Here is a 24,542-nt window from a genome sequence, read left to right on the forward strand (position 1 = left end):
CCTATATACTAACATACCAGTCAGAGGGACCAAACCAGTTCTTTTACTTTAATACTTCAACCACAACTTGCTGCTGATTCTGCTTTACTGCTGCTCATAAAGTACTTTTACTAAAATAGATTTTTTTTTCATGCAGGACTTTGACTTGCAATGGAGCACTTTTACATCGTTGTAATGCTGCTTTAAAAAAAATAAAAAAATAATAATTATTTATTTTTTTACTTCAGTAAAGATTCAGGACGCTTCCACCACGCCTTACTCTTTTCATAACGTGACTCACACACGCACACGCACGCACGCACCTAAAGCGTGTCACGCGCAGTCACCCCACTTCCCGTATTTGTGTATCCACGCTTAAGCCACGCCCCCTTCACTCACGCAACAAACATGGCGACGCAGGGAGCTATGTGGCGAAGCAGGAGAAACATTTGTGCGCTTTTCCTGTTTATTTTCCTCCAGCTGTTATCCAGCGGTTGCCGAGCGGGTACGCTAAATTCACCGTCGAAAGGTATGTCGTAACCCGAGAGCGGTTGCTGTGGCAACACTCGTTACTCGGGTAACGTTAGCGATAGCTCGGGAGCTAGCACGTCATTTGCTAGTTGTGCGACGGACGACGACCGTGTTGGGGAAAGTCGCATAACAGTAATTTGTTTTTTTAAAACTCAAAACCCCGTTTTATATCACTAGTTAAACGAGTTAATGTTTCAATTAAAACGAGTTATACGAGGCTGAAATTGTAAAAAAAAAAAAAAAAAAATCGGAGTTGAACTATTTTAACGTTAGATAACGGCTAAGCGTCTGTTTACTTTAATTTTTTTTAATGCAAAATCAGTATAAAGTTAAGTTGTTTATGGATTTCAATGTGCATAAAGTTACTCCGTAATGTCTGTAGACGTTGTTGTTAAGTCACGCCACTCATCTCGAAACCGGAAGTAAACCCGATGCGACATTCAATATTTATATAATATAATATCCCCACTGAAAATGACATTATTTATGATATATATACTATGATATATATATATATATATATGATTTGTGGTGGTCAGATGTGAGGTGACTTAGTTCAGACGCCTACGTCGTATGTCACTTTTAATTGACCTCCGGTCAGTAAATCGTTAACGAAACATATTTCTTTGAAGTTCACCATCAATAAACTGCAGTCATTTAAAAGCTTGCAGTCAGCGGCAGCCTTGTGTCATTGGACTTTAACCCTGTGGTGTTGGCAGTTTATCGGGTCATCCAGTATCTGTTGAGATAAAAGGTCGTTGATGGATTTTTTATTTTTTTGTCTTCTTCTTCTTTTTGGATGATGACGTGTTGTTGTATTTTTGGGCAGCAGTCAGTTTGTCTTTTATTCTTTGTTTGGATCCACTTTTTATTTTTTTAAATTTTTTTTGAGGAAGCTCAAAGAGGAAAACAAATAAATAAACGCAGGGACTCAGCAGAATAGACGAGAGACGGTTAGTTCGGAGCAAAACTGTTGATTCATTTCCTCTACGTGTTATTTCTGAGTAGCTCATGACTGCATTTGACATGCAGGTCGTCTTGTGATCTGATTAATGGAGCTGTTTCATCCCTTCTCTGTCGAAGCATTTAAAAGTCACTTATCTACTGTAATGTCTGGTATTGGTTCATGAAATTAGATCTGGACATACTCATTCATCAGCTGAACATCCCTTTAAGGTTTTTTGTTTTTTTTCCCTCGGTGTTTCATCCCTTGAAAGCAGGATAAGGAACACGACATATTGTTCAGCGTGAGGACGGCTTTAACTTCGTCAACCTTTTAACTTGGCTCGAAACGCAAACATCGCGTGACCGCTGTGTTTGTTTGAGCGTTACGTGGGTTTATCCCGATAAAACGGACACTTTAACAAGATCTCGACGAGATCTGTGATTTAAGGAAAATGCCATCGACGTACTTTTGTCATCAATATTAAGACATTTTTGTCAAATGTGACCCAACTGCTAAAAAGCTGAACTTTTCACGTGTCGTTTCACGCAGCAAAGCCTGTAACTGTGACTGCCACAAAGATCTCCTGTTCAGTGATTACTTATGCTGGCCGAGGCCCATGTGTATGAATAGACCCTTTCTTGTCTTGGGGACGTCTAGCTCCGTGCTTCAAGTCCCCAGTGTTCTCCTCCTGTCCCGTCCTAAGCAACGCCTCTAAGTCCCGGTGGATGAAATAATGTTGACAGACACTCGTTGGTTAAATGGCGTCATTGATTCGGGACGGCCGGCCAAGTGCAGGAGTCTGGCTTCATTTAAAGACGCAGTCAGGAGCTGTTGTACTCGTAGAGATTCTTGAACATTAAAATACTTTATTATTATTATTTTTTTTTTTTATGAAACGAAAAACTTTATGTCTGCAAAAAATTATGAGACATCTGTCAATTTTGTTTTTCAATCAATTGATTAGTTGTTGGATTTCAAAAATGTCAGAATATGGCAAAAAAAAAAAAAAAAATGGCAATGAGTGTTTCCAAAAAGCAGAACGTGCTGCCTAAAATGTCTCGTTTTATTCTGACTAACAATTCATAACCAAAAGATATCTTGTCGAATACAATAGAGGACCAAAGGAACGAGAAAATATAAACTTTTAAGAAGCTGTAAGCAAAGAATTTCAGCTTGTTTTTGTTTTTTTTAAATTAAAAATTACTCATAAAAATCCGTCAATTATCTTAGTAGTTGATTAAATTTGTTTTTCTAAATAATTGACACCAATACTGACACATTACTGTTGAAAGATCTGTCAGTTTAAGAGTCATGAAATGTGTCAACGCAGCGAACCACAACGTGATGCATCGTGGGCCGACAACATCTCGTTAAAGTACCCGTCGTCAGACGGCCGCGGTTGTGGAAGCAGGGCAAGTTGTAAGAGAATGCACGTTCCCGTGCAATTGCGCGCAAACAAGCTGCTGCTTAGTTCAAATGTCCACTCGAGAGCATTTCTGCGGCAGCTGGAGAGTTGACCGCGGTTCCCTCGGCGGTCTCCTGAGGAGGAGGTGGAGCTCATTCTGCGAGACGCAGCCGGTGGCGCGATCGTACCGCTGTACGACAGCACGGACAGCTTTAGCGAGCTGCAGCGCAAACGCCCCTCAAATTATGGTGACTTTTCTCCTCATTTCCTGAAGTGACTTTCCCGGGGTTATTAGCGCGCGGTGGGAGAACACAGACGCTGATGAAGTTGCACGCTGTTCCAGTTCGTCGACACCGCGAAGAGAAAGCGCAGACGAAAGCGTCGTTTTTTTTTTTTTTTTTTAAATCGGTTGAATCTGATTGAATTTGGACTTGATGGATTATTTGCGAAGTGGTTTGTGATCTACCCTCCCCTCGATCGAATAATACACATTTTACAAACCGAAAACGGCTTCGTGTTCAAAGTTTTTATTAAGGAATACGTTCACATCGTCAGCCGTAGTTTTGTAGCCTAATGTATAATGTCTTTCATTGTAATTAGAGCCGCACCGATACTGGGGTTTTGAGCCAAGTGCTGATATTGAACGAACGCATGAAAACCTTTACTGGCCTGGGGGACGCATTATCAGACAAAAAAAAAAAAAACACCATAACATCACAACACAAAAAGCATCATAAAACCCTCATAAAAGCATCATTTGGGATATTGAGCAAGTGTGAAGTGCAAGAGGGTGCCAATTTGACCGTCTAATCAGAGCTTGTTGTGTAGCCGAATGCAGTGAGGAACAAAGGATGCAATGCCCCGCTTTAGGAAATTAAAAGGAAATCTAATATTACTTTATCAACTGAAACGTGGTTTTCTAATACTTGTGACAGAGGCATGTAATTGAAGCGCAATGTCTGGCGGTTTAAAAGTAAACTTTATTGTCCAAAATCACATCAGTGCGTTGAAATACTGCACTTTGCTGGGAATATGATAATTATAGATATTTTGAAGTAAAAACAATAAATAAAAACACACAAATAGAATAAAATTACCCCAAGCAATTTTGCCGCATTAAGAATAAAAAATAGTCAACATATATGCGCCAATACTGACACATCTGTGACCAAATCGGTTGGGCTTCTAATTGTTATTCCCTCTTACCCTAACAGGGCACAATAATGTGGGACATACATCTAAAAGTCTTGGTTTGACCACTGTGAACCAAGTAGCAGGTGATGAGGCTCATGAAACAGCTGAACAGAATCCACCTGCTGCAACGGACCCCAAGGACACCCCAACACCTGCTGTAACAGACCCCGAGGACCCCTCAACACCTGCTGTAACAGACCCCAAGGGCCCCTCAACACCTGCTGTAACGGACCCCAAGGACACCCCAACACCTGCTGTAACGGACCCCAAGGACACCCCAACACCTGCTGTAACGGACCCCAAGGGCCCCTCAACACCTGCTGTAACAGACCCCAAGGGCCCCTCAACACCTGCTGTAACAGACCCCAAGGGCCCCTCAACACCTGTTGTAACGGACCCCAAGGACCCCCCAAAACCAACTGTAACGGACCCCAAGGACCCCCCAAAACCAACTGTAACGGACCCCAAGGACCCCCCAAAACCAACTGTAACGGACCCCAAGGACCCCCCAAAACCAACTGTAACGGACCCCAAGGACCCCCCAAAACCAACTGTAACGGACCCCAAGGACCCCCCAAAACCAACTGTAACGGACCCCAAGGACCCCCCAAAACCAACTGTAACGGACCCCAAGGACCCCCCAGCACCTGCTGGCAATGACAGTGCGACGGCGGAATCTCCCACAACAGCTGATGAGCCAAAATCACCTTCCGAGAACAAGAAAGATACTTCCGTGACCGTCTTCGAGTCCTCCGAAGACAAACTGCCCGACCTCGCTAAGGCGACAGACGAACCCGCTGTACCTGTAACGGAAGAGCCAGAAGCCCTCGACACGCCGGACCCGTCCGCAGGGGAGGACTCCGACCTGAACCTGCTGCAGACCACCGACAAGGGACCGGGAACCCGCATCGATGTGGACAGCTACGAGGACGACGAGGACGACGAGGCCCTCACCTACGTGGACAGCGAGGGCGCCAACGGCGCCGTGTACGAAAGAAACGACGACGGCCGAGACCGAGCTGAGAACGGGCACCGGCCGCTGGAGGAGGCGGAGGGGACCCGGTATAAAGGAGCCGACAGCTACAACACAGAGGACCAGGACTCGCACTTCTTCTTCCATCTGGTCATCCTGGCCTTCCTGGTGGCCATCGTCTACATCACCTATCACAACAAGAGGAAGGTGAGTGTTGGCACGGCAACAGCCCGGCAGCCGCCCGGGATGCGGAGGCCGACGATAACAGACGCAACTTTATTACTTCTGCGGTCATGCGCGATTACAATTGCATTGTTTTCTGTGAACTCCAAAGATAACGATAACAACGAAACAAAACAAAAAAAAACTGCGGATGAAATTAATAATCAAGCGATTTGAAAGTTAATCGCTAATAATTGCGATAACGGCATATTAAAGCTGAGAAACATCTGAGATTTCACCAGCTTGTGAAATGAGTTTGTTTTTTTTTCTCCGTCAAATCTGGAGAGGAAGGTTTTAAATGTTTTAGTTTTTTTTTGTTTTGTTTTTACCTCCTTTTATCTTTTTCTGCTCGCCTGTCAGCCAAGAAAGAATCGAACTTGATCAGCACTTGTGCATCAATCAGATTCATTTGATTTCTATCTGCCTTTTGTTTTCATCGTATTTTCCCGCCCTCTTTTCCAGATCTTCCTCCTGGCGCAGAGCCGGCGATGGAAGGACGGCCTGTGCTCCCGCAACACCGTGGAGTACCACCGCCTGGACCAGAACGTCAACGAGGCCATGCCGTCCCTCAAGATGACCCGGGACTACATTTTTTGATCCGCGCTCGGAGGAACAATACGCGCGGACCTGCACGGAGCCGGCGGGGCCCCTCCCGCCCGGTCACTTCACTTTGTCGAGATGCTGTTGCTTTTGTTGTGGAGCTCGGTTGATGCTTTCTCTTGCTTTGCAGGCCAACTGGAGGGCCGGAGACGTCGTGTCGGTGGGATAGGATTCTGTTTGTTCGGGACTTTTTGGTTGTTGTTGTTGTTGTTGTCGTCTGCGTAGAGATTTTTTTCACTCATTCTTTTTTTTTTTTTTCTTCGTTATATTGTTTTATTGCTATTTGCCACTTTTTCTAAATTAATAACATCTGGGGATTTAATATTTTGATTTTTTTTTGGGGGGAGGGGGAGGGGGTGGGGTCTTATATTTGTCTCATGTGGGAGTGTTTCAGCCTTACGTTCCCGCCTCACCTGTTTTTGTTGTCTTGCATACCGTCTTAATATTTGCAATAGTCAATTTAAGAGTTGGGAGAGTTACACGTTGATGGAACTTGTTGACGAGGCCGAATTATAAGAGTTGTTTATTTACCCCCCCCCCCCCCCCCCCCCCCGAGATTAACGATATATTTCTCTCTCAGTTTCTCACTTGTCACGCGTTATGCATAGTTTTATTCCGTTAAGATGCAAGTATGCAAACAAAGCAGCAGCAGATACACACACGTGTGTATATATATATATATATATATATATATATATATATATATATATATATGCAAAGTCATTCCAAAAACTGTTCATCACTCTATTTTGAAAGTGTCTCTGATTATTGTAGATGAAGCATTCGGAAAAAGCATTTAAATACCTAGAAGCAAAATATTACTCAGTGTTTTCATATAGAATTAACCAGACGACATATTAAAAAAAAAAAAAAAAAAAAAAAAACTTTTTTTTTTAAATTTATTTTTTGTCTTAACAAAAATAAGTCCTTTTTTTTCATTTGGAATTTGGAATCATTTCTGGCTGTTCCTCAAGCTCGAGCATGCATCCTTCGTAGGACAGTTGCCAGCAAGTCGGGTCCTTCAGAGGCCGAGACTCCCTCTTTTGAGGAACACACTGCGGGACGGTCCGGCGGGCGCGTCGTTCTCCTTCTCCCGCAATCTTAAAACGTCTCCGATCGAAAGGACTCGGGCAGAAGTTCGAAGGATCCCAGACATCTGTCCTTCGGCAGGACTTGACGACGAAGCATCGTAGAAGTGCAGCCTACCCCGGGACGCACCCTTGAGACGGAGAAACGGCCGATGGTTCCGAGTTGCAGAAAATGCATGGGAGCCTTTTCTTCATGACTTTACATTGCGACGTAAAATCCCTTTTAAATGTCGGCAAATTAAACTTCGCGTTAAAGATTAAGTCCGGGAGAGGAGGGACTGCTCTTCAGGTGACGAGTATTGTCACGTGCTCAAGCCCATTTAAAAGAAGACTAATGCAGTACATCGTTCGGGTTAGAATGTAGTAATATAATGTATTGGAGAAGGTTTTATTGCCAGATTTCTTTCTTTTTTTTTCCTCGTTCATCACTTTATATTTAACTTGTCTTAATAAGGTACCTCTTCTACTGCCCAGATTTTGCTATGCAGAAATCCTGGGGCTGGCCCTCCTTTGTTTTATGACTTCGGTGAAGTCTCAAATCGACACATTTTCATCGAGACCGCGTTCCCTCATGTTCACACAGAACTTTTTAAGTTTTAGTTACTTCCCGTCACGGTAGTTCGGTGGACTGTTTTGTCTGTTCACCCGGTGTTGACACAGAAATGTCACTATTCCCCGTGCATCACAGCCACATGTTTTTTTTTTTTTTCTGTCTGTTGCCATCTCATGCCTTGAATTGAAATGCCACGACTGCCACACATGTCTGCATATTTGTTATCGATCTCTTGTCGCCTTCTGCCGGATGTTTTCCGCTGTCTTTGTCCATGTAGAAGGTCCACAGTGAAATAGGTGGACCGACACTGTGCCGTTCAGCCATGCTAGCTGGAGGAGAGATGTGAGGGGGGGGTTTGAGTAAAAGTGATGGATAAACACTGCTCTTGCAATCAACAGTAGAAACTGTACAATCTTTTTTTTTTTTTTTTTTTTTTTGTCAATAAAGCACAACTTGTGTAATTGCTGTGCCACAGGTTGAATCATTTTTTTTTTTAATCATTATCATTTTACATTTTGTCATTTAAGTGGGCTGGATTATAATACACGTCTCAATTATCAACTGGTAAATAGAAAGAGGAGCACCTTCACCACAAGGAGGCAGTATGCACACGCAGATAAATGATTTGACAAAGTTTTGTTTTCACTTATCAAGATTGCCTGGCAGGTGTTCAAGTGAGCTCAGAGAAAAAGGTTGGTGTGGTTCAAAATGTCATAAAGTCGTGCCGTAGTGCGAGAACCACGAGGTGTTCACTCGAAGGCGTAACCATGATATCGACATTGGCCGGTCCCATTGACATTTGGCCTCGCTGTGATGTCATAAAAATGTCATACTTTATGCAGTCTAAAATATGTAAAATATTTCATACGGTAGTATGTCGTCATGAATATCAAAGAACGGTCATATATTAGTATGTCATCATTAATATCAAGCTTGGTATGTATTCGTCTAAAAAAAAAATCAAAAGTAATTTAAACCTATATTATGACCTTTTTTTTTTTTTGTCCAAAAAAAAAAAAAAAAAAAAAAAAAGCTGTAATGCTATATAGTATGTTGTCCAAAATATGAAAAAAAAAAAAAAAGTCATACTTTATTAAGTCATCCAAAAAAAATTGTATAATACAATAAATTATATTCAGCAAAGGCATATAATAATAATCCTGAAAAAGGAAGAAAGCAAGAAATTGGCTGATAGAGCAGTGTCACTTGAAAGAGCACTTTAAGGCGCACGTAGTTATGAAGGGGCTAGAGTGTGTGCACGTTAGTCAGTTCTGTCCCGTGGTGTTGGCCAGGTGGAGGGGCCACGATCCGGTGGGTGTTCAGAGTCTAGATGGCTCGGAGGAAAAAGCCGTTGCACGAGTCTAGCAGGCCTTGTATGGATGTCTTTGGAGCCTCCTCCCAGATGACGGATGTGCAAAGAGGTGGTGGTGGTGGTGGTGGGTCGGTCATTATGTTGGAGGCCATGCTGATACACCGGTCTTGATATATGTACACGGTCTTCAAATATGTATGATATACTATGTCGTCCAAAAAAGTCCGAAAAAAAAATTCATGCTGTATGTTGTCCAAAATGTGATAAAAAAAAAAGAAAAAGTCATGCTATAGCATGTGGTCAAAAATGATGAAAAAAAATTTCACACTTAAGTACGTCACCAAAATATGAAAAAAAGTCATACTGTAGCATATCGTCCAAAGTATGAAAAATAGTCATACTTTAGCATGACGTCCAAAATATGAAAAAAGTCACACTGTAGTATGTCGTCTAAAATATGAATAAAAGTCCTACTTAAGTACATCATCAAAAATATTAATAAAAGTCATACTTAAGTACATCATCAAAAAAACCGAAAAAAAAGTCATACTATAGCATGACATTTTGAACGATATACTATGGTATGACTTTGTCTTCATATTTTAGACGACATACTGCAGTCTTAAGTCAGACAACTTATAAACATAATCCTCCAAAGACAGCTGTCGTCAGTGCAGAGGCATGCAAATATAGTTTTAGGTTTGAATCTATCAAAAAAGACGCAATTTAGTTTGATGATATGAAATACGGTTAATTTATTCATAAAAAAAACAATAAGTATTCTGTACACGTAAACCTTTTCTTTTTAAACTGGCATGAGTTAGCCAGAAAGGTGTGGAAAAGGTCACATGTTTCAGTCCTTTGTGTACTTTCGAAACATCCTTTTAAAAGACTTTGAACTCACACCTGTTTCCCCATCACAAGCTTTGCTGCATAAAAGCATCCATCAGGTGCCTGAAATGTAAAACGTGTAGATGAAAAAGCAGCATGTGATAACTACTGGGCGCGTGTCATCGGCAGATAAGATAACCGGGTTTTGTGGATATTTGTACAACGTTATGCCGGGTGAATCTACGTTGTGTCTGAGAGACGGCAGCAAATGAAATCTGCCAGCCAGAAAATCTCACAACTACTTTTGATCACTGAAGGGTGAAACTCCCGAAATGTTTTATCCAGTGGCTTTTGAAAAGGGATTTCTAACTTTCATAAGAAATTTCCCAAGAGCACTTCACCTTAGTTGAAGTTCCTAAAAATATAAAGGGTAAAAAGCACTTAATTTCCTCAACCAATCAATGATAATCATGAATGGATAATCTTTTTTTAAATTTTTTTTTTTTATCTTCTTCAGACATGAACTCACTTTCAAAATGACTGCAATGTGTTGTAATGGAATTTAATACAAAACATGAATTGTGAACTTTGTTAATTTTGTCCCACTAACCTTGACCTTTGACCGCCAAAATCTAATTAGTTTATTGACGAGGCAAAATGAACATTTGTGACAAATTTGAAGAAATTCCCTCCAGGCGTTTCTAAAATATTGTGTTCACAAATTCTTCGTGGTAGTACCAAGTTTTTTTTTTGTTAAGCCAAGTTTGAAGACATGCCAGCTGTTCCTGAGATATTATGTTCAGGAAAATGGGTCAAATCGGGGTTACAGTGATCTTGAACTTTTAGGCCCAAAATCGAATCAGTTCAGGTTTGGTACCAATGAATCTTTTTGCCAACTTGAAAGAAATTCCCTCATGGCTTTCTTGTGATATTGCATTCACAAGAGCCGAACGGACAGACAGACGGATGTGTTTATGTCTCATGAAAAGAAAAGTCAACACTGACTTATTTGAACTTACATAATGCTTACATACGTAAGTAAAATACTTGTTTTTAACACAAAGCATGACCCTTCCTAAACCTAAACAAAACGGAACCGTTACACAACATTAACGGTTTGCCAGTTAAACTATTACCGTGACGATTACCATGTCGCTGGTGGTGTTCGATGTTAGTATATGTTGTTTTGGAAAATTAGATATTCTGTTGATTACGTATGAGGACAAAACTCTAATATGTCATTTTGGGAGTCACTGGAAATAGATCTGTTTTGTTAGTTTATTGTAGGTACCTGTGGGAAATATAAAAATCAATGATGACAAATGAATTCTTTACATACAGAAACAGAAATTAAATTTAGGTTCACACTGTCCACACGGTGCACATTCTGATTGTCATTATGGCTGACTACTAAAGTCACAGATTTTTCTCTGTGACTTCATGAAGATCAACTGGAATTAGCTAATTATTCAAATGATCATCTAGTTGTTTTTCTCTCACATCGAGAAGATAATTAAATATCTATTACCTTCCCATGTTGCAGATAATATCACATTAACAAGCATTACAACACCCCAGCCTCATTAATTATCTTAAAAGTGGGACGGTATTGCAGATAGGTACAAAAGTGCAGTCAAATATCACCAAACAACCCATAACCTCAATGTTAGTTCAAACAGCAGGAGATTTACGGTCTAAAGTGCTCACTAACTTCTTCCCATGGTTAGTAAAAGACCTGGCAAAGCAATCAAAGCAACCTAAGGCATTGCTAGCTTTATGGGAATAATTCACACAGCTGGAATACATCTTTGACCAATTGAATTGCTTGTGTGAAACTATCCATCAAGGACAATTCTGACAGATATTGACCGATCTGGCATCCCTTTAAAAATTTCTGTATTTTCAGCATTGGCTGGATTAGGTTGGGCCGCTTTTTATAACCCTTTTCCAGCAGGAATCCGTTTTTCACAGAGACGTCAATATATAGAGCGGCAGGAGACCTGAAGGTGTAGCAGATAAAACAGTTGGGTTAAGGCCAGAGCTTATCAAAGCACAATCAGATCATGTGGCCTGGCCTATTAGCTACCTCCTCAATGAGAGAGGTCAAGGGGAACACCAGCACTGATGCACCGTCTTGCTTGAGAAAGGGTTTCCGTAGCTTTGCATTTCAAAATGAACCCTCTGCTCACTATATTCTATATTGTCTGCTGTGTAACATGCTGTTTTATACAGGGCTGCGCAAACTGAAAAGCTTTCAGACAATGACCAAAGTATGGAACAATACAATTAGGTCAGTTTAAATAAATGGACACCCATGATAGGGTTTATTGTATCTGGTCTTGCTCAAGCTATTGCAAAGCCTAATGGTGTTTTTAAAGAACCTTTATGATACAACAGGAGGATTTTTATAGGGACTCTGGGAAATACTTTTTTGGGAAGGCACGTAAATTAGTACCTCCCCTCATCAGCTCACATAGAGATGCCCTTGACCCTCATCTGATACCATTTACACAGCAGTCAGCAGTAACCTCAGTAATACACAGTGTACAGTTGTCTAGCTTTGTGTGTGTGTGTGTGTGTGTGTGTGTGTGTGTGTGTGTGTGTGTGTGTGTGTGTGTCTGTGTGTGTGTGTCTGTGTATTTGTTTGGGGTGTTTTTATTTTTTTATATTCTGGTAGGTACTTTAACCTAAATGCAAATTAACCCATGGGAACTTGTGTCACTGTGGAGACACAATTTGAGGTCCCCATAGACTTGACTTTAGGGCTACATGTTTGTTAAAAACATATGATCTCTTTACTACCCATAATATTACTCTGCATTTGTGGATGCAGCAAAGAACTGTGGTCCCACAGAATAGTTTTTGGAAGTGTTTCTGAGCCCGTGCAGTGATTTTCACTACAGAATTGTGTCTGTTTTTAATGCAGTCCAAAGATCACTACCATCCAATAATGCTTTTTAGCCTTGTTCCTTGCGTACAGAGACGTGTCCAGATTCTCAGAATCTTTTAATAACATTATGTACCGTAAATGTGGAAATCCCAAAATTCTTGCCAATTTTACATTGAGGAACATTATTCTTAGATTGTTGCACTATTTTCCCACACAGTCTTTCACAGTGGACAAACCCTTCCCATCTTCACTGCTGAGAGACTGCCTCTCTGGGATGCTCTTATTTTTTTTTTTTTTTATACCCAATCATGTTAATGATCCGTTGCAGAAAAAACAAATTAGTTGTGAGATGTTCCACCAGGTGCTTCATTTAGTGTTACACATCTTTTGCAGTCTTTTTTTGGTGGCTATTATAAAGGAAAAGGTTTTAGTTTCTTGGAAAGACTAGGATTCATCCAGGTTTTCAAATATTTGAAAGTGATTCAGTCAGCTCTTGGTCCTAGCCCACTCTTTAATGGAAATTAAAACACAAGAGGTGTAGCTTTCTTTTTTTTTAATCTTTTTCTTTTTCTTGTGAACCTGTGAACAGCCTGAATTACTTTCCAGCTATATTATATTAAATTTCCTATCTTCCCTGTTTCAGTCTCTCAGTAATGGCACATTATATCAACAGTAGAAGCTATATGTTTGCTCCAATCTTTTTTAATTTTTTTTTATCTCTGACTATTGTGTCTCTGTTGATAAAGCTTAACCCTCCTTGTTTTTCATCTTCTGCTTGGCTGGCATTAAGAGTGGAGCCTTATGCTTTTTTTCTTTTTCTCTCTGCTCAGAAGAAAATACAGGGGGCCATCATTTTTATGGTTTGAGAGCGGAGAGGCTCAGCTGAATGTCAGAGAGGCGAAGAAATGACCGAGGGTGACGGAAAGAAGAGAAAAGAGCCGTTTAGGTTTTTAGCAAAGGTACTAATCAGTGGAAACACATTGTGTAGCAAATATGCAATGGCCTTCCACTGTCTTGGAGGCTGTGCTTGCCAAACTCAGCAGGAAACTGTCAGGCATGGGAGGGTTGTCAGCGGATGTGGCTCAGCTGCGCCTTCAGGCTTTAAAAGATGGCCTGTATGGTCATTCTGTTTCTCCCATCTATCAACCCTTGTTACAGAAATTTTAAACCACTAAAGATGGGGGAAATGGAGAAAATACAGTAGAAAAAAAAGAAAGGAAACGTAAAATGGATATAAAGTGTACAAACCAAAACATTGAATATAAAGTTATAAGATCATTAACATGGCAAAGTAATGCACAACATCAACTAATGTAAGGACCTTTTGGAACTTCACAAATCAAGATTTTTTTTTTTTTAAATTAAAAAACAAATCAAATGACATCATGTAAAATCAAAGGTGTCCGATGACTTTCCTCTGGCCTACTTTTGGAAGACGCTGTCTTTCTCTGACTGGCTTTGTCTCAGTGATGTTCATGATTGGTGCTAGATTGGATCAGCCAGAGGGACACACGCTCTAAACTGTGCGATGCAATGATAGGTTGTTCCACTTCCAGTCAACCGGTCCCTAACGCTCCCACACTGTAACAACCAGCCACAGGCGGAGCGTCCACCCAATCTAACGCCAGCCCCTATAGATTACCAGCATACAATTGCTGGATGGGCTAACACAATAACATCGGTTCTGAGAAGCAAAAGGATTTATTTTGAATATCTCAATCTTTAAAACAGACATTTGAAGTGCACCTGTCCCTTCCAGCAATAAACTCAAACCTGCAGTTTAAAGCGTTGATGTCTAATTTTTTTTTTCTCCACGTTAGATCCTTCATTATGCCGGCTGTTTTAAGTTGCCTTCAAAGTCCTTGTCACAGTCTACCTCACATTGCTGTTTTTCCCTCATTTTCCTCCCTCTGCACTCTGAACATTTTATCAGCCCTTGTCATTTTTTTTTTTTTTTAACTGCATCTTTTCTCAACTCAAGGGAGTTTTTCTCGCCATCAAACCAAGACGCAGAAAATCTTGCTTTTAAATATTTGACTGCACATACCTTCCTCTCAGACGGTTTAGATCTGAGCATTTCATTTTTGCCCCTCTTCCTCTCTTTCCGCTATCAATCCTATTGTGCCTCTCCTCCACACTTTATCCTTCTTTGTCTCTCCTCTTTGCATCATGCGTCTTACTTTTCAGCTGTCTCAAGCTCATACACACCCTCTCCATGCTTCTCTGTTGCTACTTTGATCTTCCTCTCCCAGCTTCTGATAAACAGCCTGTTTGGTGGGCATAAGTGTGTGAGTGTATTTTTAGGTATGTCTCCTTTGCATTAATTGGCCCTCTTGTATTTGGCTCGCTCTCCACATTATTTCTCAACTTTGAAGGAAACATTCTCATCCTGTTATCGTCTGAGTGTCGGAGATTTTCTGCCTGGGGGGCTTTTATAACCCTGATCTCATGTTTTTGACAGGGTGGAGCCCTTGCGGAAAGAAGATTGTTTTGTGGAAGATTTGGCATGTTGTAATTAATTAGCAGAAGATTTCAAAATTTGGTGTAATTTATGCACATTAGCTTACACCAATTTTCCTGTCCACTGAGGCTTTAGTGAGAAAATATTTTGCAAAGAACCTGGTTAGTTTTGATCTTTTTGACTCAGTTCTTTGTAGTATTTTAATACTAAAAAAAAAGCACAGTGCAAATAGGCTCCAGACTACAGTGCTTTTGCACCCTTTTCCTCCTCTAACATACGTGCTATGCAGAAGACGTTGTTGTTTATATGCTGCAATAGTGTTTGGCTGTGCAGACTGCAGGCAAATCGGATTTGTCTCTCAAAAACAGATCTTTAGGAGAGACTGTTCACATTGTTATGTGCAAATGAGCTGATCGGATATTGTGTGTCCAGGCATCACCAACCTATCTGCATGGGTTGCTGTGGTAACAACATATAGGTAGCAACGATGGTGACGCGGCTCTCTAATGCGGAAGCAAAGAGCCAGCAGACAATTCATTTGGGTGTCTGTCCATGGACTGTTGATCCCGTTGTCCTCCGTTGTCTGCTGGTGGTAGCAGATTTTGTCCACTGTCACTCTGAAAGTGACGTCGACACAAAATGTCTGAAGTTTTCCACAACTCCAAAAAGACACAACTCACAATCCTATCATCTAATATGTAATTCGTATTAGATTCTCTAAAATATCTTAATGTTTAAAAATCATTAGTGTGTTGATTTTAGAAGTGTAATTACTAAGTAAACATCAGGCATAACCTCCTGTTCTTTTTGTGCTTTTTCTACTCGGTTGCTTCCTATTTTTAAATTTTTTTTTATTGCTAATTATTATTTGGGTTTTAATTTTTTTTTGAATGTTTTAAAGACTGTGTTGCAGTTTTTTCTTCCATGTGAGGCACTTTGTTGCTTTGTTTACAACAGCGTTGTATGCACAGGGCTTATTGAGAACAGGGCTGTGTGCGTAAAGCTTATGATTATAAATGAGGCTGACGGCATGACGGAAAACAAAGGGTGCCTCAGCCTCTCTTGTCGGTGTCAGACTGAAACACACACACACACACACACACACACACACACACACACACACACACACACACATAATGTTGCCGTGTCTGTTCTCTGTAGTTGATGCTGAACCCTCTCCTCGCCCTTTTGCTTCACTTTGATGAGGGCACCGTCGCTACACAATAGAACAGAAGGTACAGGGGATAAAGCTTTTTGAGCAGGAGAAGAGAGGAAAAAGAAGTGAGGCAGAGAGAGGCACTGATCTTCAGTGTGCAAAACTCGAAACAAATTGCCTGCGTTGGCTGTTGTAAAAGTTGTCCAAAGTCTGTTTCCGATCCTCAGCAGTGGTGGTGAGGTAAGCATAAAAAAATGTCCAGTGGGACTGGATGTTTCCATACTTGACAGTGGGAATGCATCTATGCACTCAAAATAATAAAAAAAAAGTATGCAAGTGTATGCTGTGTGACACACCCTGTCTCTCTTTGTGCTCTGTCTCCTGCCTGCCACGCCCACCTCAGCTGTTCCCCGTTCCCCAGCCTGCCTCAGCTACAGTCACATAGTTTACAACCAATTGCTGGAGAATCAGTCCAAGATTTACTTCTATGTTCTATTGTGAAACCTTTGGTTTCATATACTCGCGGAAAACTTTTGTTTTTCATTGACATCGTCTTTTGTTTTCCTTCGACGAGGGACTTTGTCTTTGTGTTACCACCTTGACATTATATTTCTGCTTATCTTTGCAAGTAAAGTGTTTTGTTTGTTTCAACTGACCAGTGTCTTAAACTTGGGTTCTTTTCTCTCAATATCTGTAGCATAATTTGAATAATTTATTGTATGTTTTTTTTATTAAAAAATAAATCAGTTAACATTTTTTTTTTTTAAAACATACTGCATATACAATTTTTCCCTCACTAAAAAAGGAGTCTAACAAAATACAAGAATGGATGTTATTTTCAAAATAACTGAATTCCTACAGGTTGTGGACTTCAGGTTTGAATCATCAAGTTTTAATGTCTAAATATTAAACTGGAACGGGCCCAGTGAAAGTGCCTTTCACTCCTCATAGCTGAATGTCAAACACACTTTTAGTGTCCAACATGTCATTCTGCACAGTGAAGGGTTAAGATTTAAGTACAGTTTTGTCTGAGGGAGGACTTTAAATGTTTTCATAGTTTAATATTTGGATCCAGAAGGAGTTTTAGCGGTGTCATCTGTCATCTCTATTAATGTTGTCAGAGAGAGAGGTTTTAAGTGTTGATGATTTGCAATGATGGATTTTTTTGGGGGGCTTGTCTCTACTGTGACACACACAGGCTCTCACCAAAGTCACGACAATACTATATGTTGGGAGTATTTCAAGTAAATGCAAAGGATGTAAACCAAACATATTAAACTTTGCTGTGGACGTTACCTTCATAATCTCTACATCTACAAGGAACTACATCTTCACTGTGTGTCTGTGTGCATGCATGCATTAATACTAACCTGCACACACACTATTTAATATTGCCTTTTTTCTCTACTGAAGAGCCCTTAATTGAAATGCAGCAAGCGATTTGGCAAGAGAGTGACAGGCCTATTAGATATAGCTCTCTGTCAGCTGGGGTTATACAGCGATGCTTTAGTGCTCTGCTAAAACCCAAACACTAAAACAACTGCCAGGCCCTGCTCTGGTCAAGGCAACCATTTCATCACTTGACGGCAGCCATATAGCAGGACGAATTATGAGAGAGGAGCCGCTATAGGAGGAGAGAAGTGGGGGAGACTGGGTTGGGGGGTGTAGGTGGTGGTGTAATTTTCATAATGGAGGGAACGTACTGCAGGAGCAGAAAGAGGGTCGAGTTTTCCTTCTGCAGTAAAAATGCAAAGAGGGAAGAATAAAATGGAGAGTTTGAACTCCAAAATGAGGCTTTCGTTATTAAGACTTGAGAGCTGCCTTTACTAAATTTTGGGCTAAATCGAAAGTTATAACTTAACACTTTTTGCATTCGAAATAATAACATAATAAATCAACTGTAACAGCTGTATGTGAATGAGGTTGTTACTTTGCTTTGAGCCATATCATCACCCAATTTGCTTTTTACATTTTGTTATTTTTCTTCTTCGAGTAAAACTGTTTTTCTGATTTCTGAAACTCCTTTTTTAAAATACAGCCTTTATAAATAACAAAGCAAAATTTGCATTTGTTCTTTGGCCACTTTGAGACAGTGGAAAAAGCGTTAAAGCCAACAATGACATATTATTACTTTATGGTTAAGTTGTTTTGCTATATTCACACTTTTCACAGACACAGCATTCTTTTGGAGTAGGATGTTGAGCCACCTAATAAATTTATGTCCACTCTTCGTTTAATTTTATTTGGGTGTCCACCAACTCCTGAGGAAAAGGCTGTTCAATTGTTAGATATTCCACCTTCCGCAGAAGTTACGTCTCAAAGTTTGGCTGCTGTTTGGTGGGCCGGTAGCATCCAGTTGGTTAAGTGTTAACTGTTCTTTCTGAAAATGCCTTCCTGCTGCTTCTGGAAATGAGCTAAATGAAAACAAAAACAAAGAACTAAAAGGTGCTAAAACGCAGGTAACACCCTTCACATTATACACATTAATTTGTTAACATGAAAATACTGATTAGTGTAGCTTTAAACTCTTTATATCATAGATTTTTATCCTGGTTACCTTTAACTTGTTTAGTTGCTGTTTTGTTCATCACACATTTGTTTCGACTGTATATAAAAGTAGACGTAGATTCCAGGTCTCAAAAAATGTGGCCAATGCCTTAAACAGCAGTACCACTGATGGCCGCTAGGGGCCGACTCCAAAAAGTTTCTGGCACCATGTATTCCAATTGAACTTCTTTCATGAAATACAAATTGAAGACACATTGAAGGCATCATTTGCCAAAGTCACATTAGTTTTCTGGCAGCCCATCTGAAAATAATCTGCTTTTCTCAGTTGAAACCAAGGCTTTTAATACTCATAAAACTATCTCGTTTAGAAGACTACATAACAAATAACAACATTGACATAAACATAATGGGGGAAAACCATTGGACACAGTCTAGTGAGTCTCAGTGACCTGATGTTCCGAGATCAGTTAAAAGCCTTCTCTACATGACCACAATTTATCAAGTTCTCTCGATTCATTCCCAAAGGGGAACATTTAGCAAGAGTCTGTGATGTGAGAAGAGGTGAGGAGGAAGCAAAGATAGATAAATCTATAATCACCCAAAGTAGTGGTTAGCCAGCTCCATCGGAAAAACGATAGTGTGGCCAATTGGTTCTCTGTGCTGTAATAAAACACTGTCTCCTGCTTTGTTTTTATTTCTGGCAGTTGCTTTCCTGAGAGGTCAAGTTTCTCTCTTTTTTGGAGCTTTTTTTTTCTTCTGTTGAGCAGAAACTCTAATTAAATCTGAGTGATCAATTTTGAGGTCAGGTCTTGAGTCAACTACTAGAAAACAACAACTGGAGAGAACTAGGTAGAGATAGGGTCTTAAATAAGGAAGGTATGAACCTTCACGTTTCATCTTCATTCCTCTCTGGGTGTGCTTTTTCTGCTGATATATTTTTGTCACTCTCATCTTCCCACGCCATTAAGTCTCTCATTCATAATCTTGCCATCACCACACTTGACCAAAGATCTCTCTGCCTACGTCTTTTGAGCCAATCAGCTTCTCGTCCCTGTTCTTTAAATACCATTGCAATTCTGTCATTCGGACCTCCTAACACATAAACCCCCGCCCTATCAACACCCCATCCGTCTGATTTCCTGGGAGCCTTCACTGAAGTTTGTATTAGTCAACTCCACTCTTTCCTCACCTCAACCAGTCGAGGCAGATGACCTCTGAGTCTGGTCCTGTCAGAGATTTTTCCTTCCAGCTATCGCTCATTTGGGAATCGTTAAATCATTGGGTGCTGTCTTAAGTGCCTGGTTGTGATTTGGTACAAGACCAGCAAAGAATTTGATATCCGTATAATATTTTGCTTGGCCACCTCCAGGGTGGAGGTTCCAGGGGTCCTTTTCTATCTCCTGCATTGACTTGCAATCGCTGTATGACGCGGCCTCTCATTAGCGCCAAAATGCATTACTCAAACTGTCCTTTCTTTAATTAATTGTTATCCACTATTAATTATCTCTCCTTTATGGAAATATATAGTATCACTTGCTGCCAAAAAAAAAGGTTAGTGGGTAGATTTAGATGATATATTATAATGTCTCCCCATACTTGGTCCAAGTAGTTTTGTGGAGGGAGCCAAGGGGAATGCACAGGCAGTCACATGCCAGTCAATACTCTCGTTCCGTCTACGGTTACTCTGAAATGTCTGGATCGGGTTTTGGAGCACCAGCCTGCAGCTTTAGTTAAGGATTTGCAATATCTTCATGGTTTTGTGAGGTTAGGTTTTGTAGTGGTAGCGTCATGAGATCCAAGTTTTCCAATTGTCACAAAGGCTTGTTCTAATTGTTATTTGGTCATCCAAGGTTTTAGTTGCAAGAGGGTGAGGGTTGCTCTAGCCATTTTTGTAATCTTAATCAGGTGCTATGAGTGCTAAACATAAAAGATAAACCATTAAAAAAGGATCATAATGTAGAAGATAAAATAAGTCCATTGCCTGCCACACTTAGTGTCATCCTTTTGTGTCTTGACAGATGAAATTCCCTCAATATCTTGATAAGTCAGAATCAGGATTTTTTTTTAGAAAAGATTTCCTGATCCAAATTATGATAGGCTGGCAACCTGTCCAGGGTGTACCATGCCTTCGCCCAAAAGTGAGCTGGGATAGGCTCCAGCCTCCCCCGTGACCCTGTTCAGGATAAAGCGGGTATAGATAATGGATGGATGGATCATCCAAATTAGTATTGCAAATGTAATGTGTTGGTGACAGGGTTGCAATACTGTATGTAAACAAAACCACTCCAAACAGGCATGACATTGACAAACCAATTTCCTTCTTTAACCTCGAGACCTTGCTCTGTGAATAAATTTGACTTAATCTGCGCTGAACGTCAACCTTCCTCTGTAGTTTGTGTTTTTGTTTCCTACTAATTTCTGATTCTCTGTGGATCCACAGGGTGACGCAGCGCAGAGAGGTCAGCCCAGTGTGACAGCAGCAGAACAGCATCCCCGAAATGCAGCGGTGCTGCATGGATTCAGCATCTCTCTCAAGGAAATGTAGTCACGCGGGGTCACAGTGAATCAAACATGAGGAGTCACTGTCTGACCCGCTGTGGTTGATAAAAGACTCCAGCACACACACCAAACACACCACAGCAGAGCAGTACATGGGGAGGCTGCAAAAAAAAAGAAAAGAAAAAAGGAAGCCGCTTTCTGTTCTCGTACTACTGCTGTGCACATTTAGTCTGCCTCTGAACATCCTATCTATCTTTGCGTCCTTAATTACCACATATCAGAATATATATCAGAATTGAGTGGAGGCAATTTATTTCGGCACCATCCAAGATTACACCGATTGTATATATGACTGCAGACTTAATCACGATGTGTTCTTAACTTGTGCCGCGAGATAAATTGCCTCTGGAAAGAAGTTAATGTTTCTGTAATCTGCTCTCAGTCTCAGCCAGACCTTTCCTGCATTAAATAGACTCTAATTTTGAATTATTATTGTCATTATATCACTGTCTGTAATCTCACATCCTGATCTTTTTTAAAAAAAAATACAAAGTCTTGACTGAGGTTTTGCAATGACTATGATTTTTTTTAAATGAGATTATTCACTCCCTCTCCATGTAATTACTTACCCCCTAACCTGAGCGCAGAAAAGCTCCAACATCACATATTATTTCGTCCGGCTTTTCTCCATTACATCCGCATCCTACAGATGAAGTGCTTGGCTCGTAGTGTTCCCTCTGTTATCGCCAGTTTGGTGAATTCCTGAGGAGTAGTCTTCTTAATGATGCTGTAAAGTGAACAAATTAACATATTTGTCAGAAGAAGTGAGTTTAAATTTCCGCTGTGGTCAGACTACACATCTTGAGTAGTTGGGAAAGCATTACGAGTCCTCTACAGAGTTTTAATCAACTGCATGGGCATGAATAATCAAAAATTTCTATGTTGATTCATTCATGGTTAGCATTCACTTTGTGCTACAAACACAGCACAGTAATATTTGTTGAGTCATTTCTGCTTCTGTTTATTTGTTTTTGTAGTCTGAGAAGTATGTGATGTGGAGAAGTTAAACCTCCCTCAAAGCCATGCAAGTGTTTACACTTGTTTTGCTTCAGAACTTTTCTTGATTGACCTTTTCCTCACTTCTCTGTTGAGACTTAGCCCAACAGCATTTCAAATTCTATGTTTGCAGGAAGAAATGGCACGGTTGATTTTTTTTTTTAACAAATAGTGTAAATTGTTAAGTTGGCATGAAGGGGCATTACTGCTTAAAATTTAAGTGTAACTAAAGAGTATAGCACTGATAGCTGAGTGGTTAAGGTGCATACAACATGGGCGCATATGCCTCGAGCAAGTCCCAAAGTAAATAAGAAAGGAAACAAGGAATTAAACAATGAATCCCATGAGGGAACAAAGATCAGTAAATAGAGTAATTCTACTGGTTGTGTGATTACCGGTGAAATGGTTGCAATGGTAATAACTTTTCAGTGTTCGACATCCACAATGTGAATACATGTCTGAGATAAATTAAGCTTTTTTTTTTTTTTTTTTAAAGTGAACTGTGTCCTCTTGTCGCAGAAAATTCAACTTTTTCATATATACCAGCATAACACTGAGAAAATATTGACTTCAGACAAAACTTTTTATGTTTTTTTTCTTTAGTTCAAATGAAACCAACAGGGTTAAGTGAACCATCTGTCAAAGTCTTACTAGTTTAATTTGCTTGTTAGTCAGCTCCTTACAATTGTTAAATGAATAACTCTAAGACAAACCTGCCCCCCTTTACACCATGAAGTGCTTTTGAAATATCTCTGTATTTTTTAACCATTACTGAACTCCCGTTCTCTATGATCTGTCACGGTGCAGCTGCGGCTGCTGCATGGGAAACCTCTAAAAAAAACACTCTAGACAAGCTGATGTCAGATAGAGGGCACACCAGCCCCTCTGAGACTTTGACGATACTCCTGGCTTCCACTTTAACATGGCAGCTGTTGTGGTGGCATCATGTGTGGCTGCGGTATCACTTGTGACCAACAGATGCTCAGAAGGAAAATAAACGGTGGGGAGGAGGGGGTTGACATTTTTGGAGCGGTGTGAAGGCAGTCACCTGAGGCAGGTCAGAGGCAGGAATAGAGCCAGGCATTAGCTTCATAAGGACAGCTATATTAGAGGCAGCCAGCTAAAATGGCAGCCTGTAAATGCGTTCAGACAGTCGGTTGATATCGAGGCATTAATGCCTTACTGCTTATTAGAGCCGCCATGTGTCTGAGCCACTGGGACTGAGGCTCACATACAGCCTGTGGTTTTGTTTACCCTGTCAAATTTTTTATTGGAAATGTGAGGACAATTTAAAATCTGAGGAGAAACACACATTTTTACCTCCTTCAATGGTTGAAAGCTTATCATAGTGGTCATGGAAAAATGATGTAAAATTAGCCGTTGAGTACAGCGTTGTTCAGCTCAAAGAGCAAAATTTATTGTTTCTGTACTTTGATAAAATAAAAAAAAGTCTGAGTTCTACAGTAATTAATAATTTGAATATAGAACACTCAAATGTGGTGCTTCTTAATCCTTTTTTTTTTAGATTTAAGTATGAAAGTTCTTATTTGACCTCGAAAAAAAATCTCAGTTCATCTTTCTCAGGCAAAAACAAACCAAAAAAATGCATTTAAAATTAATGACCTTGTTTGGGCAGGTTTGAACAATTTTATTAACAGAATCAGACTGAATTAATGTGCTCAGGGAGTCATAGATTGGTTTTCAATACCAATGTCAGTGTGGTTGTTTGTGATGAACTAATTTATATTTGTCTCTCTCATCAGGCTATTTTGATCTGCCTGTTTGAAGTATGTGATGCGGAGGACTCATTTGTCTGTTTTCACTCTGTGAACTTTGTGCTGGTCAAAGCAGCCAGCAGAAAAACAATGTTTGCAACACAAATCCAGAGTTCCTTAATAGGAACAAGCTGGCGACTTGAGCAATTAAGAAAACTAAGGGGAGATAATTATACAACATAATTAACTCAAGAAAACTTTCAAATAACCTCACACGGGGGAACAACTTCATCACCACCTACTCAGAAGTCTTAGTTGTAGTTTGTGCGTGTGTGTTTATGTAAAGTGCAAGGCAAATTTGTGGCTTTTATTTAATTTGTGTACACTGATTTAGAAAAGGTAGGCTGCCTGTGAACGTGACCTCAGTGGGTGTAGTTCAGAATAGGGATTTATCCGAGCTCAGAAAACAAAGGATTATAGAGTGAAACATTACAAAACAGTCACATGAGCTGGTTCAACTCCACCTGAAAACATCTGTCCAGAAAATATAAAATACAGATATAAATATGAAATGGACTATTATATTCATTGAAAATCAACCCATAAAATATAGATATTCATGT

The 24,542-nt window shown here is 40.2% G+C and overlaps 1 protein-coding gene across 1 annotated transcript; it reads left to right on the forward strand.

Moving 5' to 3' along the window:
* The first annotated feature begins 388 nt into the window (after positions 1-388).
* Positions 389-7,952, forward strand: cunh5orf15 (chromosome unknown C5orf15 homolog). Its single transcript, XM_069174868.1, has 3 exons — positions 389-508; positions 4,076-5,235; positions 5,713-7,952. The coding sequence occupies exons 1-3, from the start codon at positions 406-408 to the stop codon at positions 5,845-5,847; spliced, it is 1,398 nt and encodes a 465-aa protein (XP_069030969.1). The 5' UTR covers positions 389-405; the 3' UTR covers positions 5,848-7,952.
* The last annotated feature ends 16,590 nt before the right edge of the window (positions 7,953-24,542 follow it).

The sequence above is a fragment of the Embiotoca jacksoni genome, unplaced genomic scaffold (genome assembly GCF_022577435.1).
Source record: "Embiotoca jacksoni isolate LCO1_2020_lvr unplaced genomic scaffold, fEmbJac1.0.p SCAF_62, whole genome shotgun sequence".
In the NCBI taxonomy this organism is placed as follows: Eukaryota; Metazoa; Chordata; class Actinopteri; family Embiotocidae; genus Embiotoca; species Embiotoca jacksoni.

What these genes read in the sequence shown, in the direction of transcription:
- cunh5orf15 (XM_069174868.1), top strand. Translation starts at nt 406, where the DNA reads ATGTGGCGAAGCAGGAGAAACATTTGTGCGCTTTTCCTGTTTATTTTC. An exon ending in GCTAAATTCACCGTCGAAAG is followed by an intron (nt 509 to 4,075) that starts GTATGTCGTAAC and finishes TTACCCTAACAG; the next exon opens with GGCACAATAATGTGGGACAT. An exon ending in CCTATCACAACAAGAGGAAG is followed by an intron (nt 5,236 to 5,712) that starts GTGAGTGTTGGC and finishes CCTCTTTTCCAG; the next exon opens with ATCTTCCTCCTGGCGCAGAG.